The sequence below is a fragment of the Macrobrachium rosenbergii genome, chromosome 21 (assembly GCF_040412425.1).
Source record: "Macrobrachium rosenbergii isolate ZJJX-2024 chromosome 21, ASM4041242v1, whole genome shotgun sequence".
Lineage (NCBI taxonomy): Eukaryota > Metazoa > Arthropoda > Malacostraca > Decapoda > Palaemonidae > Macrobrachium > Macrobrachium rosenbergii.
In genome coordinates this window covers 7,261,983-7,282,377 of record NC_089761.1, presented here as the reverse complement: position 1 = coordinate 7,282,377, position 20,395 = coordinate 7,261,983, and the positions used below count along the sequence as shown (strand labels likewise).

Below are 20,395 nucleotides of genomic sequence, written 5' to 3'. Positions count from 1 at the left end.
AGGTCAATGGAAAACAAGAAAGTAACGTAGATTCAAGGACGTTTCTATAGGTAGAGTCATTAGCATGGATAGCTTTGTTGGCTTTTGCCCGATCAATTCTATGGCCAGAATTAAGCCAGTAGATTCCCAAGACATTATTTGTAAGACTTTCCAGACTGCATTTGTATACTGTTTGGTTTTTGGACATGTCTTTAGTTCTTTGGCCGAAATAATATAGATTGGCTATTATATTTTTTATCATGACTACCTTGACGTCTATTTAATTTACCATATATTTCAATAGTATACTAATAAAACTTATGAGTAATATATAAATTTTCTTAAAGACTGAAATTTTATATGTTATTATTATTATTATTATTATTATTATTATTATTATTATTATTATTATTATTATTATTATTATTATTATTATTATTATTAGATGTGGTGTCAAGGAAGGAAAGATAGGGTGATATATGTCAAAGTTTAAATATTTAATTTTTCCCCCTTTGTCCAATAACGTGGCCATTTTGACAGCTCTTCAATATCGTATTTAAAAATATATAATTAGAAAAATAAAAATAGGATTGTGAAATAAGAAAATTAATTATCTCATCTTGTGTACTTCCTTAGGAGGATTCAGATAAAACGAATGTGCCATCTGACTAGATTTAGCTAAATTAAATGATTGAACACATGCGGATTTCATGACCATAGGAAACAGTAGTACGCTCACACCGTATTGACAATTTTTTTTGACAGGTGAGAGTTTATAATTATTATCTATAGTCTTCAGTGCTGTGGGTAGCGTTTAGGATCTTTCTTTTCACCATTTTGTGTCTATTTCGTATAAGCTCTCAAGGTTCTTTCTAAAAGATTTTAGAAGTTTTTCAGATCCAAGTTCAGGAAAGCAACAGCATCAACAACTGTAATTTATTACAATGAACCGTCGACTCGATTCCTGTTTCAAATTTGTACCACTATGACCTCTCTCTCTCTCTCTCTCTCTCTCTCTCTCTCTCTCTCTCTCTAAAAAAAGTTTGTTGCACAAACTACTTAACTTGCTTGCCAGATAAATGTCAAGCTGAATATCAAATCAGCTGTAAACGTAAAAGTAAGAATACGAAAATAATTCACAAAACAACTTCGATACTCCTCGAAAAAACTTCATTAGATGAAGAATAAAGTTAACAAAGACTTATGATCATGAAAATCCGAAATATTTCAACCTAATAAAATGTTTATTACTATAAATAACAGAGTTTTTGTAGAATAAATCTGACGATTTTAGTCCATTCAACCACGCAGAAATTCCCCGCAAGAAAACCAGCTATGATCCTTTCCCCAAATGCACCAGATAAGGACACGTAATAACGAAGTAAGTGATTTCTCAATGCGTCTCCTGAATTTCTAAACTACCTTTCCTCTTATCGGTTTTTCCTGAATGCTTCGTATATTGCATTTTCTTCAGAAATTGACTTCCTGAAGTCCCCAGGGAAATCTTACGATTTTTCACCGGACTTTGTGTATTTATTATAATACAGATACGTTATTGCTTGCCCTTCGTAATAAAGCTATACGTTTATCACTTTTCACTTTGCCCTCCGTTATATCTGTTACCTTGATGTTCTGGAGTTGTCTTAATAACTTAGACACTTTTTGTGAACTTGTCTGAGATTGTTCTAATTCACTAATTGACAAGAAAGTCAGATGAAAAAGAACTGTTTAAAAGCTTAGAAAAACTACTTATTTAAATATGAAAGGTGATCTTACAGGTTACTTCGCTTTTCTATCATACTAAAAAAAAAAAAGCAAAACAAAATGTCATATCCCGGTGCTGAGAAGGGAAGTTTGGAGAAAAAAGCAACATACAAATTCAACTTTCGTCATAATGACGCGAAAGTTTGCTCATTATAACTAAAAGGGCTCAACTTTTGTGCAGGAACTGGGAGATGGTGAGGAGAATTCGTTGCCTATATAGAGCGACAATCGCTTCCTATAGAACTTGTTCGTGGCAAATAAACATTTCAAAAATGCTGACGAATTTTACACGTGTTTCGAAGCTTTGTGGATGGTCAAGATAGATTAAAATGAATTTGTAATTTTGAAAATTGTTTGTGTGAAGTCGAGAATATCAGTTACATGATATGGCTAATCATGAAATTAATGTTACTGAGTGTTAATATAAAAACTATTAAATTAGTGAGTATCTTATTAAAAATACCAGTAAAAAAAATGTTAAAGGTCTAATATATAACGCTTTCTTAATGTGATATACCTACATGTAGTTGTCCTTGAATAAAAGCTCATCTTACCAGAACATAAGAAAATGCAACCACCTGCAAATGTGCTTCGATGTGAATGTGCTGCCTACATAGGCTACATTAATCTACCATCATATTCATATAAATTTCTGACTCGCATCGGGATCAAACCTAGGTCTTTCAGTTGAAAGGCAGGGGCGCTGCCCACTAGAACATACAAGTCATAAAACAAGTTGGAACCTGAGTGTCACTGCACACAAGGAATTACCTGGGCAAGCTAACAGCTTGCATACCAGTGTGTTTTCCCTAACTTCCCTACTCAGCAATTACAATATTTCATTCGAATTATTCCTTCTGAGTGAATATGATAGAAATAATCAGCACACACGTGCATGTCTTTCAATTGAAAGGCAATTGGGTTGTTGCTGAGTCGGGAAGTTAGGGAAAACACGCTGGTATGCAAGCAGTTAACTTGCCCAGGTAATTCCTGTGTGCAGTGGCTGTCAGATTCCAACTTCTTTTATGACTTGTATGGCCTAGTGGGTAGCACCCTTGCCTTTCAACTGAAAGACTTGGGTTCAATCCTGATATGAGTCAGAAATTTATTTCTGTTCCACATGTGGTTGTGTGTTGATTATTTCTATCGTATTCACTCAGAAGGAATAATTCGAATGAAATGTTGTCAGCTGGGTCATTGCTGAGTCGGGAAGTTGGGGATAACATGCTAGTATGCAAGCAGTTAGCATGCCCAGGTAATTCCTTGTGTACAGTGGCACTCAGGTTCCAACTATATATATATATATATATATATATATATATATATATATATATATATATATATATATATATATATATATATATATATATATATATATATATATATATATATATATATATATATATATATATATATATATATATATATATATGTATATTTTTTTTGCAATCGTCTTTGCAGTTTTATTGATTTTCCCCTCATGATTTTCACTTATAAGTTAAAGTAAATTATTTTTTTCTTATATGAATTAACGTACATTTCCTAAGAAATACTAATGTTCTGATGTTTTCGCACCAAGCATTCCTATGTTTTCCCAGGATTAGTTAAGACAATGCAGGTGTTTAATGAGAAACTAAGTACTGTGAGTCATTACCGATATGACCTGGCCATAGTAATGCACCCCTAAGGCGACACTCCTAGCACCTGCTTGCAAGTAGCACGCCCCCTTTCAGAGTTACTTCTATTGTTACTCTTTTACTCAATTTTCCAGTCACACGTGCCCCATTGCATTTTTCCGAGTTACCCCCTCCTTCCCAACTACCTTCACTGCCATCAAGGGTCATCTTTCTTTTCCTGGTTCACACATGCAGCTCTGCCTCCCAAATACTTGCATCTCTGCCTACAAATCCCGTGGCCCTCCTATTTAATTGTCACCCCACGACACCTTTTCCTTCGAAACCTTTATCTGGGCGCCATACAGTGACCTTTTTAGGTACCTGGCTGGATTAGTGACACACCATGCGAAGGAGGACAATGGAAGACCCATTAAAAAGAGGCTCTCAGAAGTGTAAAAACACAATTGTTGCTGGTGGACTATGGTATATATACTGGCCCAAGCAAACCAATGATGCACTCGTCCCTCTTCAGAAGTCACACTGCTAGCACAACCTATGCTAGTCCCCCTTCAGAAGTCTTCCTGCTTGTAGACACTCTGCTCAACCTACTTCCAAAGACAGAGTGTTAGTATCCCCACGCTAGCTACATCTACAATGCCACTCAGTGACACCACCCTCCTGGCACCACACACACACACACACACACACACACACATCACTGCTTGTCAACCTTTGCTACCACTCTAGTTTTCTCACCTGACTTCATGCCACTGGACACCCTCTGCTAGCTGCCTCCCACATGACGTCATCCCTGCTGAATTATCTGATGACGTCCCCCTGTCCAGAATTCAGTGAGAGACTTTTGCACATGTCCTACTCGAAATAAGTCTTACATTGCCTACACTGAAGTTTGCCGTATCCAGCCACTCACCTCTACACGCTGATGCCCTATTAGTCTACCAGCGCCTAGCTCTACGAACCTCACGTCTTATCCACGGAACTAAGGTAAAGTTATTGGGAGTTGATTGCCGGCCCCTTGCCCATGACCTACCTCTGCTTATATACCCGTTCTCCTACTTTCTGTACCCATATTCCTGATCCTCTCCCTCAGAGATTTCTGTGATTTTGATCGTGGTGGAATATTTGATCAATAGTGACATAATTTAATTTTCATTTGCTTACTTGTGTTCACTTGTGATCATTATGTAAGGCAGTGCCCTAATATTTTGCCTACATGAATTCATTGTTTTTTTACTCGATCCCATTCATATGTGTTCAACTCTCCTGCTCTTGCAGATCCGTAACATAGAATCCCTGTTGTGTGGTATCAACTGTAGATCAACGATGCCACCTTCCTGCATATCCAGGTGTCATATCCATCGAAGATATCTGGGCCATCAACAGTGCAATGTTCTTGTTCATTGTATCCCCCACTGTGCATCTTTTGGATCCTTCCTGATACCCATTTGCTTCTTAGCCTATGAAATTCCTAGACTATAAGATTTGTGGTTGTGACACTTTGCTAAAGTACTTTGCAATCCTTTTGTGTAACGTAACCCTTGACAGTGTCACTGAGCTTCCATTGATAGCCCCTGTACATATTTTCTCTTCTGATTGATTGAGTGAATTATACCATTTAGTGGATATCTTAAGTTTACCTCCAACCGTTGCATTTATTGGTAAATTATGAGTATTTTTCATCTTTAACTTTTTCTGTTCGCCAGAGTGCAGCCACCCTCAGTCAGGTGTAGTTATCAGAAATCCTATTTAGAACCACCTTTCCAAAGACACTGCAGCTAGAGTATAAGTATACCTTAGTTTAACCAGACCACTGAGCTGATTAACAGCTCTCATAGGGCTGGCCCAAAGGATTAGATTTATTTTACATGACTAAGAACCAATTGGTTACCTAGCAGCAGGACCTACAGCTTATTGTGGAATCCAAACCACATTATAGTGAGAAACAAATTTCTATCACCAGAAATAAATTCCTCTTGTTCTTCATTGGCCGGTCGGAGATTCGAGCTCGCGGCCAGCAGAGTGGTAGCTGAGAACGGAACACACTCGCCCAACGAAGAACTGGCAGCTTGGGTACAAGCCACAGTCATCATTTAAAGTAAAATTCAGTACCCCTTGCAATTCGGTTTTGACTGGCTAAATCTGAGCTCCTCTTTTACTGAACAGCACTTTTCATTGGCATATCCTGTTTTGGCGTCTGTTGACTACAGCACACAACAGTATGTGCAGTCTTCTTTTGTGTTTTGTGTTTTAGCCTTTTCCATTCACGAGTGGTTAAACTTAGCGCCTCGTTGCGAGAGTGCATTTCCTGTGTCATAGTAGCTTGAGTGTGAGCTGCCATTTGCCGCTTGCCGGTACCTTTAATGACTGTAAGTACAGTGTTTATGAGACTTTATATCTCAGTTTACTTGTTCAGTATTTAGTAACAACAGTGATAACTCAGTTAATAATTTAACAAATCCGGGAAAGTGTGCAATTCCCTTTTGAAAGAGTTATGTGATTTTTACACTGTGAAAACTGGCTTTCTGGCAACCCCATATACCTGTCACCTTGAGGACTGCTCGTATACACCTGCTTGAGTCATCTGCCCAGTAGAATCAAATCATGTATTTAAAAACTGCTTATTTTTCTTAACCTGTCGTAAGTTACGGATCCATATCACATCTATCAAATAAGTAATGCTGTTGAGAGTTGGTTGAATAATATACTGCCATAATCTAAAGTCAAGTAATGTAAATATATGTCTACTTCTGTGTTTATCTGGCAACTCTGTGTTTAGCATAATTTGTAGTAGTATGAATGCCCTGAGTGACATCTGGCCAAATTGTTTAGCTTAGAGTTCATTGACCCAACTACTTTACCTGAGCCGCCTCTGATACACTTTCCTGATAGACAGTAACTTTGACAGTTCGCCTGAGGGAAAGATTTGCTTGCTTTTAACTTTAGCTCACCAAAAAGTCCACTTGCGAGGACACTCGTTTGTTGGTATACTTGATTTCTTTTGCTTCAGGCTTATTAACTCATTTACTGAATGCGGCGAGACCTTACAAGCTAAAACCTTACCCTCCTACTTTATGAGAACAGTGTTTGTTTATACTATATGAGTTGTGCATAGCTTTAAAGCATATATACAAAACGATATTTTATGTAAAACTAAAAGTAACTTACTTGTACAAACTCATTACAACTAGCTACTATGTGTGTTCTGTTTAGTTTGCTTAACAGTATACTATACTGAAGCATGACATAAGTTGTCCATGCTGAGTACTGAAGGATATCCTACCCTGCTAACTTGAAGTTGTAGGGAGTTGGGTCTCTTGGACAGAGACTGATATTGTTGATAATTCCTAGAACCTTTGCCTGACTGCTTTTTGAAACAGTACACTTTATGTGCCACATTTTTGTGTTCTCTTAACCTGTTACACACCTTTTAAGGTGCCTGCTTATGTTGAAAGTGTTAAGGGAACCCTGCTACATTTCTGTTGAAACACCATATGCACATTTAGTGTGCAACTGCCTTATGCACTTTGGGGAAGTACCACCGCCTCTATGCACCTAGTGGTGCTGCTTGAAGCTTCGTGGTTGTTTAGCACTAGGAGGGCTACCATGTTGCCAACACACTACATCTTGCAAGACCTACCTACGTGCCTTTCTAGGTGCCAATGTGCTCACCCGAGCTGCCTACCTACACAATCACCTGAGCTACCCCCTACGCACCTTTCGGTGCCAACACGCTCACCCTAGCTATCTACCTACGCGCTCACCCGAGCTACCTTACCTAAAGTAGGCTGCCACCTATCTTCCTACCTGTGTTTAAGTGCCTCATACTGAATTCCACACTCTGGGAGTACTGCACATAGGTGCTTTACTTGCCTATTAGATGCTCGCACTCCCTCACCCTGAGCCAACGCACATTTGTGCCCCTACCCCCTTCTGTGACAAGCTTGCATATTGACAATGTCCTAATACGCTGAAGACTTACAGCTTTTCCAGGCACTCGTGCTGGAGTGGAATCTCCATGGAGAATTCCTTGCCACCTGGGTTACTGCCCATGTAGCCCTAGCTCAGCAGAGAGGGAAGACCAATGAAAACATGAATAGGCTGTAGCTAAGCTCAGAGCTGCATTCATTGCAAAACTTATGGATATGATCCATGTGCCAGAAAGCAGTTCTACCCTGGAATCTGTCCCCCTTTCTATCTCTCCTCCTAACCCACGCCCTGGCAGGCCCCCAGCCTCGCAACCTGAGGAGCCAACTGGGCCCTCCTTTCTTGCTTCCGGCCTCGCTGGCCCTGCAGCCTTGGGACCTGCTGATCCATCCTGGCCTCATTCACCAAATCTTAGCATAACCCAAGAGGAGCCCTCGCCCCCTGAAATCAGTGACACAACAGTGCCATCCAGTACCACCTTCTCCCCGATGCCTGCCACCACCATGGCACCCTCTAGCAATTCCCACCTGATTTTAGAAGACAGGACCCCTTGTGGGCCTGAACCTAAACACGATGCTGCTATCTCCAGTGAAAAGAAATCTCATATCCCTGTGGCACTTACTATTATTCATTCAGATGTCACTGACCCCATCCATGAGAACCATGTCTCCGAACCCATGCCAATAATACTTGAACAGTGCCAGGTTTCATCTGTCATGACAAGTGAGCCTATATCAAGCAGCCTGCCTGTAACTGGCCCTGACTTGGAGCCATTGGGGCAACACCCTATAGATCTCCCTCCCGGAGATCCCCATCGTGTATTTAGTTCACTGCTAGTGCCATCTGCGTGCCGTGAGCAGTGCCCTGCTTCATCCTACTCTGGATGTTGAGCCCCTCCTGCAGCAACCTATTGTCTGTTCCAGCACGCAACCCTGCTCTCCCTCCATGAGATCCCAAAGCTGATGTAAACTCCCTGCCAGTGTCATTTGTGTGCACTGGGCAGTGCCACACTCCATCCATCCTGGATGTCAAGACACATTCCACTTCAGTTGAGCATGGTCCTGCTGAGATGACAGTAATAGTGCCAAGCAATGATTCGATTTCTATGCCTGGTCCTGTTGTATATTTGACCCATAGCATCCAAGAGACTTCCCTATAGGAGATCACAATCCAGCCACACCGACTGCCCCCAGCTTGACTCTGCTACCAGTGCCAGACAGAAAGCCAACCAGATGTTTACACAAACCTTTCTGGATTCCCACAACCACAACGGAAGCTCACGCAAAGGTGTGGCCTCACAACCCATGCCTGAATTGGTCATCATTACCTGTGAGTCTCATATGCCCACCAAACCTTCTGCCTCTTTTCCTAAGTCTGCAAAGAAAGATAGTCTGATGGAACTGATTAGAGCTGTCACTGCTCTCATTGTTGCAGCAGCAGTACATAGCATTTCAGTACTTTCTCTGGATTCGGCTTCACCAACCCTGGCTAACAACTTAAATCACCACTTTGAAAGAGGGCACCAGAAGGAGAAACACTGGCACAGGCCACCCAGGTAGCCTAGGAGTGTTACAGAGTTCTTAAAGCACTGGTGCCAGTCTGGCACAGTGCCCCACTTTTTCTGAGTACTTTGGCACCACAATTCAGAGTCGGATACCAAGTTACTCCCTTTCTCCAACGATTTGTAAATTGTTAGCCATTTCCTTTCATGTCGTATGATATCATATACTTTCTGCCATTTCCTACAGTAACGCTCACTGTACGACTCCCAGGAGTCCACTGCTAACTTTATGTTACATTACCTGCTCTGCTTCAGTAATATGCAGAGTGCCAAGTACCAGCTGCCCTGGCACTGCCAATGTTGGCACTAAAAGTCCTGTATGGTGCTACAAATGTCCGGGGGATACTTACTTGTTTCTGGGAAGCAACGAATGAATGCAGGGAGTTCCTTACATTTGTTACACATCTGATTCAATATTAGGACAATTCATAAGCAAAAGAGGGAAAATCTGTGGCTTAGGGCCTTCTTTGTGTGAGGGAAAATTATGTAAACTCAAGGGTTCTCTTAACTAATTATATTTACACAATAACAAACACAGATCAGAAGAATGATGAATTACTGGGCAGGTAATAATAAGGACCTGCTAAATGAATGGATCCTAGACAAAATAAACATTCTACGTTGATGAAGTCTTCATAACAGGAAACATCACTGTAGGGGTAGAAGGGGGACTGCACATGGATAGAGCCGCGATGGATTCCGCAGTCGAGGCCTATCTGCAATATATATACAAGACAGTTACTTGCGGGAATAATAAGACACTCAAAGGGGACTGAGGGATTGCACAGATGGTGCCAAACAACTCATTTCACCACTAAATGCATAATTACAGTAACACTGAATTCTCCAACACAAATTGCTGAAGGTGATTGCACAATGGAAAATAAATGAAAAATCAGACAGAGAAATAACAGGAATCGTGACTGACTATGTATTCCTGTACATTACCTTCGTCAAGATGACGGTGTCCTCGTCGATAGGGCACTGGTGATGGAGGAGGGAATTTAAGGAAATGCCACTACGAAGGTTTACTGGTTCAAACGTCGGGGTTGAACACATGGGAAGTTTGAGGGTCAGGCAAGGTTAAGGGCATCTGTCCTGGGTGGAGGTCAGAGCGCTTCTCTCTCTTGACTTCCGTTGCATCATCTATAAATAACCTTCGGAGATTATGCATCGCATCCAACATAGGTGGCGCAAAGGTCAATCTCTGCCATGTTTTCTATATAGGCCGCTTGGCATCAGTTAACCCTTGTGGAGGGTTCATAATAGGGCGGGGCACAAACTTTCTCTTTTTTGGCTCCTCCCTTGCCTTGCTTGACACCGAGAAGGTATAACGGTCACCTGGAAAACAAGGCCTTACACAGTCATTTTGCACAGAGAGAAGGGTTAGGCTTAGCCATTTTGGGGAATGATGGAGAGAGTTTATGAAGGGGCAAGTGGAAATCCACAGTTCTAGTAATTAAAAGAATGGAAATGAATTTTATTTCTTTCTCCACTACGTTACAAATGTAAAAATGGACACAGCTGGCTTGGAGAGAGGCTCCATTCATTGCAATGATTTCTGATGATTAAAACTACCTGGTGAGTCAGGTTTTAACATATCCCAGCGATTGATGCATATTACAGAGACAGCAATCAAGTCACTCCCTACACCCTTAGTGTTTTGTGTCTTATAATTTTTCCGTTATTTACAGTCTCCCCTTGCTCACCGTTACCTTTACCTTTAAACCGTATCAGTGGCACTTAAACTTGTGTATAGGTTAACGCAAGCACCTGCTTACATATCGGTCAAGATTGTCTGATCCAACCAACCACAGTCCATATATCAGACTTCAGATGAGTTTGTATGTTATGAATTAAAAGTCTGTTAAAATGTTAATTTTGCCTCTTATTAATCTAGAAATCTTATTGTATACTTAAGACATTTGAGATGAGAGGGAGAGAGAGAGAGAGAGAGAGAGAGAGAGTAGCTTTAATCAATAGTAAAATCTTTTCTAGACGTTCACACCTTAAAGCAGTGTTTAACGTCTTCATTCCATGGGAATCTATCACAAACGTTTTTGCCATTTTTTATTGATTTTTTCCTTTCTTGGTTTTTGCTTAAAAGTTAAAGTAATTTATTTTTCATTTTCCCTATATGAATTAATGTACATTTCAAAAGAAGTAGTAGTGTTTTGATGTTTTTGCACCAAGTGTTCCCATGTTTTCCCAGGCTCAGTTAAGCCAATAAAGGTGTCTAATGAGAAACTAAGTAAGGCAAGTCATTACTGATCTGACCTGACCCTAGTAATGCACTCCTAAGGTGACACTCTTAGTACCCGCTTACAAGTAGCACACCCCCTTTCAGAGTTCCTTCTATTGTTACTATTGTACTCAATTCCCCAGTCACACATGCCCCTTCACATTTTTTTGAGTTTCCCCTCCTTCCCAACTACCTGTGCTGCCATCAAGGGTCACCTTTTTTGACCTGACCCGCACCTGCAGCTCTGCCTACTAACACCTGAATCCCTGCCTACAAATCCTTTGGCTCTCCCATCTAATTGTCATCCCATTGACACCTCTTCTCTCAAAACCTTTCTCTGGCTGCCATACAATGACCTTTATAGGTACCTGGCCAGATTAGCGACATGCCCTTTGAAGGAGGACAATAGAGGACCCATTAAGAAGAGGCTGTCAGAAGTGTCAAAATACAATTGTCGCTGGTGGACTGGGGTATATATAATGGTCCCGGCAAACCAGTGATGTGCTAGTCTCTCTTCAGAAGTCACACTGCTAGCATAACCTATGCTAGTCCCCCTTCAGATGTCTTCCCGCTTGTAGACACTCCGCTCAACCTACTTCCGAAGACACAGTGCTAATATCTCCACACTAGCTACCGCTACAACAACACTTTATAGGGCCACCCTCCCAGCACCACACGTACACACATCACTGCTTGTCAACCTTACACTACTACTCTGGTATTCTCACCCGACTTCATGCCACTGGACACCCTCTGCTAGCCGCTTCCTACATGACTTCATCCCTGCTGAATTACCTGACAACGTCCCCTTGTCCAGAAGTCACCAAGAGACTTTTGCTTGAGTCCTACTCGAAATAGTTCCTACACTGCCTACGCCGAAGATTGTCATATCCAGCACTCACCTCTGCATGCTGATGCCCTACTAGTCTACAAGCACTCCTATCCTTCATCATATTCCCCTCTGGTGTGGGGGGGTGGGGGCACTGAGTGACAACACTTCCGCTGGTGCCCTGTGGCAGACCCATGGCTCCACGAACCTCACATCTTGTTTGTTGGCTCCTTACCCATAACCTACCTGCGCTTATATACCTGTTCTCTTTTCTGTACTTGTATTCCTGATCCCCGCCCTCAGAGATTCCTGTGATTTTGAGTGTGGTGGAATTGTGATCAATAGGGACATAGTTTAATTTCATTTTTGTTAGCTTGTAATCATTACGTAAGACAATGCCCTAATATTTTGCCCACGTTAATTCATTGTTGTTTTACTTGATCCTATTTGTATGTGTTCAACTTTCTTGATCTTTCAGATCCGTAACATCGAGTCCCTGTTGTGTGGTATGAACTGTAGATCAACGGTGCCACCTTCCTGCATATTCAGGTGCCATATACGGACCACCAACAGTGCACGTTTATCGCTCATTGTACCCCCTACTGTGCATCTTTTGGATCCTCGCTGATACCCGTTTCCTTGTTAGCCTACAAAAGGCCTAGAGTATAACATTTGCAGTTGTGCCACTTTGCTAGAGTACTTTGTGATCCTTTTGTGCAACGTAATCCTTGACGGTGCCACAGAGCTCCATTGATAGTTCCTGTACATATTTTCTCTTCTGATTGATTTAGTGAATTATACTATTTTGTGGATATCTTAAGTTTACCTCCAACCCTTGCATTTATTGGTAAATGTTGAGTATTTTTCACTTGTGCAAGCCACCCTCAGTCAGGTGTAGTTATCAGAAATCCTATTTAGAGCCACCTTTCCAAACACACAAAGTGCAAAATGACTATATATATATATATATATATATATATATATATATATATATATATATATATATATATATATATATATATATATATATATATATATATATATATATATATATATATATATATATATATATATATATATATATATATATATATATATATATATATATATATATATATATATATATATATATATATATATATATATATATATATATATATATATATATATATATATATATATATATATATATATATATATATATATATATATATATATATATATATATATATATATATATATATATATATATATATATATATATATATATATATATATATATATATATATATATATATATATATATATATATATATATATATATATATATATATATATATATATATATATATATATATATATATATATATATATATATATATATAGAGCCTCGATATCCATATATATTACAGCAGCAGCTATTATAAAATCTGGCATATATATCAATCCATATATATATATATGATCAGAGAGGCGATATATATTGCTATCCGTGTATACATCCCGGGATTATATATGTAATCATATGGATATATTTTTAAAATAGCAAATGGATGTTATAGACTAAATACACACACAAAACAAAGCCACTACAACACCTTCTAAAAAAAAAACATAACATCATCTACGTCTATATACGCCATATATATATATATAGGTATAATATCTCGTATGGGAAGAAAGGGCGTTGGTATGGTATGATACATGAAACATACGTATATATATATATGTATATAGTATGTCATAATATAAATATCGAGACCACAGGTCTACCCCTAAGCCAAATCAAAAGTCCTTAGTAAATCTATCATATATATATTATACAAAAATGGGAATAAAGCATTCGTTAAAAGAAAAAGATATATATATGTATATATATATATATATATATATATATATATATATATATATATATATATATATATATATATATATATATATATATATATATATATATATATATATATATATATATATATATATATATATATATATATATATATATATATATATATATATATATATATATATATATATATATATATATATATATATATATATATATATATATATATATATATATATATATATATATATATATATATATATATATATATATATATATATATATATATATATATATATATATATATATATATATATATATATATATATATATATATATATATATATATATATATATATATATATATATATATATATATATATATATATATATATATATATATATATATATGAAAAAGTATAGGTCACAAGTATATTATGAATTACAATATACAGTGAATGTTTAATTAACAAGTGGGGAGGAAAACTATCCCAAAATCTTGGAGAAAATGTTTAGCTGTCATCTTACGCATCTCTGAATTGAGTAAAATAGTGGAGTCAGGTTTCTCTAGACATGGGAACAGGTGAGGTGGCTTTGTATGTGCGTTCGCTGGAAATGTCTAGGTTCCAGGGAGAGAGAGAATGCCGAATGGGTGGGTACTGAGATGTGCCACCAGCAGCCTTTTTGTGGCCACTATCAAGGCTACCAATAGATGGGACGTCTCGACTTTGTGGTAACGGGTAAGCAATGAAATTACCTCTCAACTGGTCTACAGTAATTTGGTGGTAGCTCACTAGGGACCTCTGAAAGCCTCTGGGAGAGACGGGTGATGTGGAAATTAGGTTATGTAGGACATAATAGGGCATGTTCCAATAATCTGGGAAGGATTTGTAGGGTAGCATTGGTTTGTTGACTAAGATGTTTTCAATCTCCTTGGGGGAGACACGGCAATGCACAATCAGCTACCAGTGGCCTTTTGTGATAAGTGGGTGTGTTTGTGGGTCGTAAGATGTGCGTGTGTATTTTTTCTATTTCAAACTGGGAATTGTTTCTGGGTAATTTTGCAGCACCGGTTATTGAAGAAAGAAATGGCTTACTGCGTAAGTGTTCTCTTTGTGTTGGCTGTGGTGAGGAATTAGAGGGGAACAAGCCGGTTCAAGGGCAATCTAGTGTTTTTTTTTTTTTTTATGTGCATGTTACTCAGAGCATTGGTGACATCATTGAGAGCGAGTTGATGCAGTTATCCCTTTCTCTGAGAGCCTGTTTTCTTTGTGTGGGTGGACTGAAGTATTCCTGCTTCTTCGTTCGCATTTGTTATTTAGAATGTTTTTTTTTTTTTTTATGGTTCGCATCTGCGGTTAGGGATACTTCATTGTCCACATTTGGCATTTAGAATTTAATTTAATGGTTCTCATTTGCATTACAGTTGGGAGTTTGCTGAATTTTTTACTTTTTTTCTCTCCTCTTTTCTTCCTTTCTTTTTTCTCTTTCTACATTTGGGAGTTATATGAAGTTAAGATCTGGTCAAGTTCTTGGAACTTGGACGGTTATCTGTTCCATTAATATGGAGGAGGCTAATGAAGATAAGGATAAAGTAACAATGCTGCACAAATTTACATCCATAAACGCCGGGGTTTGCCCATTTCCCAGGCAGGTTCATGGCGTTCTTCCAGTTCCCCTCGAAATTTTTATAGAGGGGGTGACGAATTTTTTCATTCCCAAGAAAACAATGGATGGAATAGAAGCTTTCAATGAAGCAAAAGGCTTCCTTAGTTTAGATAAAGGGAATATAGGACAACGTTGCCAGAGTCATCACTTTTTGAAGTGTAGGACTTGGGACGATCTTAAGGAGTTTTTGAGCCTATCATATGGAACAGCTGGAGCTGGCGATGTAGTTGGAGATCTCAGTACTCTTTTCAAGGTCTGTTAAAGGCCATGATTTGCTGGTCACATTTAGTGCCAGATGTTTTCATGCTACGAGGGATTTTTCAAAGAAGCTGAGAAATTCTGGTTGGGTAAATGGAGGCTCTATTACAATAGATAATCTTGAGAAACTATTGCTATATGTGTGGATCCTGAATGATGTCCTGGATGCTATTGTAAACACTTTTGACAAGGAAATAGAAAGGGGGTCGGACGAGAATTTACTGTTCTCTCTGGTTCGTAATCACTTGTCGAAATGTCCTACAGTAGATATCTCCTTTATGGACAGGATGCCGAAATCTTCCGGGGCTACTCCAAAGCATCATACGCAGAGTAATTTCTGACCCCACAGTTATGAGGTTATGTGCCAAGACAGAGGATGATAAGACTTCTGCGAGTTCAGGATCCCAAGGGCATTGTTATATTTGAAGTTTTGTAGGGTGAAATATTATGGCACTTGCAAGTCTGCCTATCACAATTGGCGGTTTTGCCCGCTTCTTAAACAGAATGAGTCTAAAAGCTAAACTCATAGTGCTGGCCTGGCAGGTAGGAGAACTCCTTGAGGGGGTTTTTGGGAGCCTCTAGATACCGACAAAATTTTTGGTGGACCAAGCATCAAAAAGGGAAGAGACAAAACAGGGTAATTTCTTGTGATATAGGACTTCTGGGGGAATCCTCAGAGGTGAAGCCAGTAGTAAAAGGGTCTGTTTATGGGGTGGGTGTGAGTATTTTTATAGATACAGGCGCCTCTATTAATTTGATGAATTATGAGTTGTTCCAATCAATGTCTTCCGATCGTTCGTTGAGACCTGCTAAAGAGACAGTATGTGATGTTCAAGCAAATAGGTTACAGGTTTTGGGTTACATAGATGTGAATTTATCTCTTGGGGGCAGAACTTTGACAGAACCATTTTTGGTTATCCGAGGGGCTGCTTTGGAGAATAATTTGTTACTGGGTCATCCAGCGTGTTGGAGACGCAAAATCTCGGTTTCCTACAGGGGTATGTGTATAACTGTTGGAGTACCTGGTGCTTTTGTGCCTTACGAGGGAATGGGTGTGAGTAGAGTGGATGGTGGTAATGGATCGGGTGTACATGAGAATTCGCTTGTGGTTTCTGAACATGTTTTGGTGGGTAGGAAGTGTTATAAGGTGGTTTTGTCAGATGATGTGGTTCTTTGTCCTAGTATGGTTGCTATGCTGAAAGTTCAAGTGAAAGGGGTGCATAAATCCAAACAGGGTTGTGGATGAAAATAGCAAAAAGCTGAAGGGGGTAATGTGTGCAGGTTCTGTAAAAAATGTATCGAGTTCAGGGGATACCAAGGTAAAATTGCTAAACTGTAATGATTCAGTTTGCAATTATCAGAAGGGTACTTATGAGGTCAATTTTGTTGACTGGTTTGATGAAGATAATTCAGTTGCTATTGTCGATGAATTGTGTAGATTTTCAGAAGCAGATTTACAGGCTAAGAGGCAGGTTTTTAAGGATCATTTAGCCAATGCTTTTAAAGAATATGTTGATGGGTGGAAGATGCTCTGGCTGAATTTGCAGACATAGTCGCACTTAAAGGGGATAAGTTAGGGTTAACAAATGTGTTAGAACACAAGGTTCATTTAGAGGATAAGATTAAGCCTATTTTTGTCCCTTCATATAGGATTCCTTTTAAGATTGGGGAACAGGTAGAGCAAGAGGTTAATAAGTGGGAGGAGGAAGCCATTGTTAGGCCCAGTTCCTTGCCTTTTAATTTTCTGTTGTTAGCAGTACCTAAGAAGGATGGTTTATTCCGAGTTTGTGTGGACTGTAGGAAGTTGAATGAGGAAACCATTCCTGATCGTTACCCCATGGCGTGTTTGCCAGATTTATTTGTTGAGGTTGGGGGCAAGAATATTTATTCTTCAACTGATCTGATGCAAGGGTACTTGCAAGTACACGGCTTTCTCTTTTATGAAGGGGCATTATGAGTTCAAGTGGATGCCGTTTGGTTTATCAGGTAGTTCTATGACATTTACTAGGCTTGTGAATACAGTTTTGCATGGCTTGTTAGGGAAATCTATATTCCTCTACATGGATGATATATTAGTTGCCACTGATACAGTAGAAGAACATTCAGAGGTTCTTGGGGAGGTTTTTAGGAGGCTTAGGTTAGCGGGGTTGAAGATGAAATTAGCTAAGTGTAATTTTCTGAAGAAGCATATAGTACATTTGGGTTATGTTATTTCTAAGGAGGGTGTTAAAGTGAACGAGGATAAAGTTAGGGCAATTGTAGATTTTGCTGCTCCCAAGAATAAGAAACAGATTCACTCTTTCTTAGGCATGGCTGGATTTTTTCATAGGTTTGTGAAAGGTTTTTCTACTTTAGCATCTTCTTAACAGATGTCATGGGGGATGATGTGCAGTTTGTATGGGGTGATGGACAGCAATCAGCTTTTCAGAATATTAAAGATGTCTTAGTGAATCCCCCACTGTTGAAATTTCCTGATTTGGACCGTCCTTTCACATTGGTGAAAGATGCCAGTCATCATGGTATAGGGGCCTGCCTTATGCAGAAGTTCGATGGAAGACTCCTTCCAATTGCATTTTACAGCAGGAAGTTTAAGCCACAGGGTAGTAATGAACAGCTATGGTCGGTAGTGGACAAAGAGGCCTTTGACATGGTGTCCAGTTTTGTTCATTTTAAGATGTTATTGATGGGCAATCAATTTCAGGTTCTTATGGCTCGTAAGCCATTGTTGGATCTTTTCAATAAGCTGGATTTTGCTACTCCCAAGAATAAGAAACAGATTCAGTCTTTCTTAGGCATGGCTGGATTTTTTCGTAGGTTTGTGAAAGGTGTTTCTACTTTAGCATCTCCTTTAACAGATGTCCTGGGGGATGATGTGCAGTTTGTATGAGGTGATGGACAGCAATCACCTTTTCAGAATATTAAAGATGCCTTAGTGAATCCCCCCTGTTGAAATTTCCTGATTTGGAACGTCCTTTCACATTGGTGAAAGATGCCAGTCACTATGTTATAGGGGCCTGCCTTATGCAGAAGTTTGATGGAAGACTCCATCCGATTGCATTTTATAGCAGGAAGTTTAAGCCACGGGGTAGTAATGAACAGCTATTGTTGGTAGTGGACAAAGAGGCCTTTGCCAAGGTGTATAGTTTTGTTCGTTTTAAGATGTTACTGATGGGCAATCAAGTAGAGGTTCTTATGGACTGTAAGCCATTGTTGGATCTTTTCAATAAACCGGATCTTTCCCCTAAAAGAGTTAGGTGGTATCTGACAATCAGGGATTTTGATGCTAAGCTAAGGTATATAGAGGGTAGGCATAATGTTGTAGCAGGCACCCTTAGTAGAAGTTTTTCTGATGCAAATGGTACTCATGTATGTTATGTATGTGGGGATTGTATAGACTGGGATATTAGTTTAGTAGAATCTAAACAGGATGAGGATGAGATTTTGACACATGCAAAAGTGTTTTTTAGAGGGGAACTAGTTAGGAAGGGTCATAAGTTAACTTTTGCAGGGCTTGAGTTAGAAGGTAATGTGTTAGTTAGGAAGATTAGACACAGACTGAGAAATAGTGAGGATAAGGTTGATACGACGCAAATACTTGTTCCTGGGATTTTAGTGCCTGTGATTCTGGATATTGTTCACTGTAGGTCTGGCAGTCTGCATTTGGGTATCGAGAAGATGTATCAGAATATACGAGAACAACTCTTTTGGAAGAACATGTTCACATCAGTGGAAGATTTTGTGAGAGGTTGTTCAGTTTGTAATGCATGTAAGCCATTAGGGTCATTTCTTGTAAATTGGGTTCATTTCCTTTTGCCAGCAGACAGTTTTCTAGGGTCCATATGGACCTGTTATCCAATTTCTGTGAATCTAGTTATGGCCATAGGCGCCTGTTGGTGGTTGTTGACGAGTTAACTAGGTTCGTAGAGATTTTTCCATTGAAGCATAGGACAGAGGGAGAGGTGGCATTGCATTCTTTAATGGATATACTTGTCGTTATGGGGTTAGAGTGTCTTGCGGATGTAATGGGTATTCGGAAAGTCACTATTATTCCCTATAGACCACAAGCTACTGGACTATGTGAACGGGCAAATAGGAAGGTAACTGAAGCTCTCAGGATGACTGTAGGGGGCAATGGTGTAAATTGGGATCGATATATTCCAAAGGTGAAGCATAGCACCAATTCTATGTTTAGTGATACCATTGGAATGTCTCCCAGCGAAGCTCTGCTTGGTTGCTCAGTTAGGGGCGCATTTGATTTATTACCGATTCCACCGGGTGATGATACAGTAAAATCACTAGTCTCTACTGCTAAAGAGAGTTATGCACGTCCTGCTAAGAATTTTGATGCGAAAACTTAGGTTATGGTTGATAGGAGCAATGCAAAGCTGGATAGAGTTAAGATTGTTTTGGGAGATGGGGTTTTTGTGAAAATAAATGTTAGGAATCTATTGAACTATAAGCTAGGTCCTAATTTTGAGGGTCCTTTTTGGGTTGTAGAAATAAAGAAGGGAAATAGATTTGTGGTTCAGGATGAAAATACGGGAGTGTCTCAGTTGACACATATATCTAAAATTAAAAAGACAGGTTAATGGGAATCTTACAGATTAACTCCTGTGATGTACTGTGTTCCTGATAATTTTTTTCTCTCTCTTCCTTTTGTTTTTTAATGGGTTTTAAAGGGGTGTGA

General features: G+C 39.0%; 1 protein-coding gene across 1 annotated transcript; it reads left to right on the top strand.

Moving 5' to 3' along the window:
* The first annotated feature begins 19,547 nt into the window (after positions 1-19,547).
* On the top strand, positions 19,548-20,066 carry LOC136849377 (uncharacterized). Its single transcript, XM_067122728.1, has one exon. It carries the CDS (start codon positions 19,548-19,550, stop codon positions 20,064-20,066), a length of 519 nt encoding a protein of 172 aa, XP_066978829.1.
* The last annotated feature ends 329 nt before the right edge of the window (positions 20,067-20,395 follow it).

Bases quoted from the DNA above. Each gene is read 5' to 3' on its own strand.
- LOC136849377 (XM_067122728.1), top strand. From the start codon at position 19,548: ATGGACCTGTTATCCAATTTCTGTGAATCTAGTTATGGCCATAGGCGC.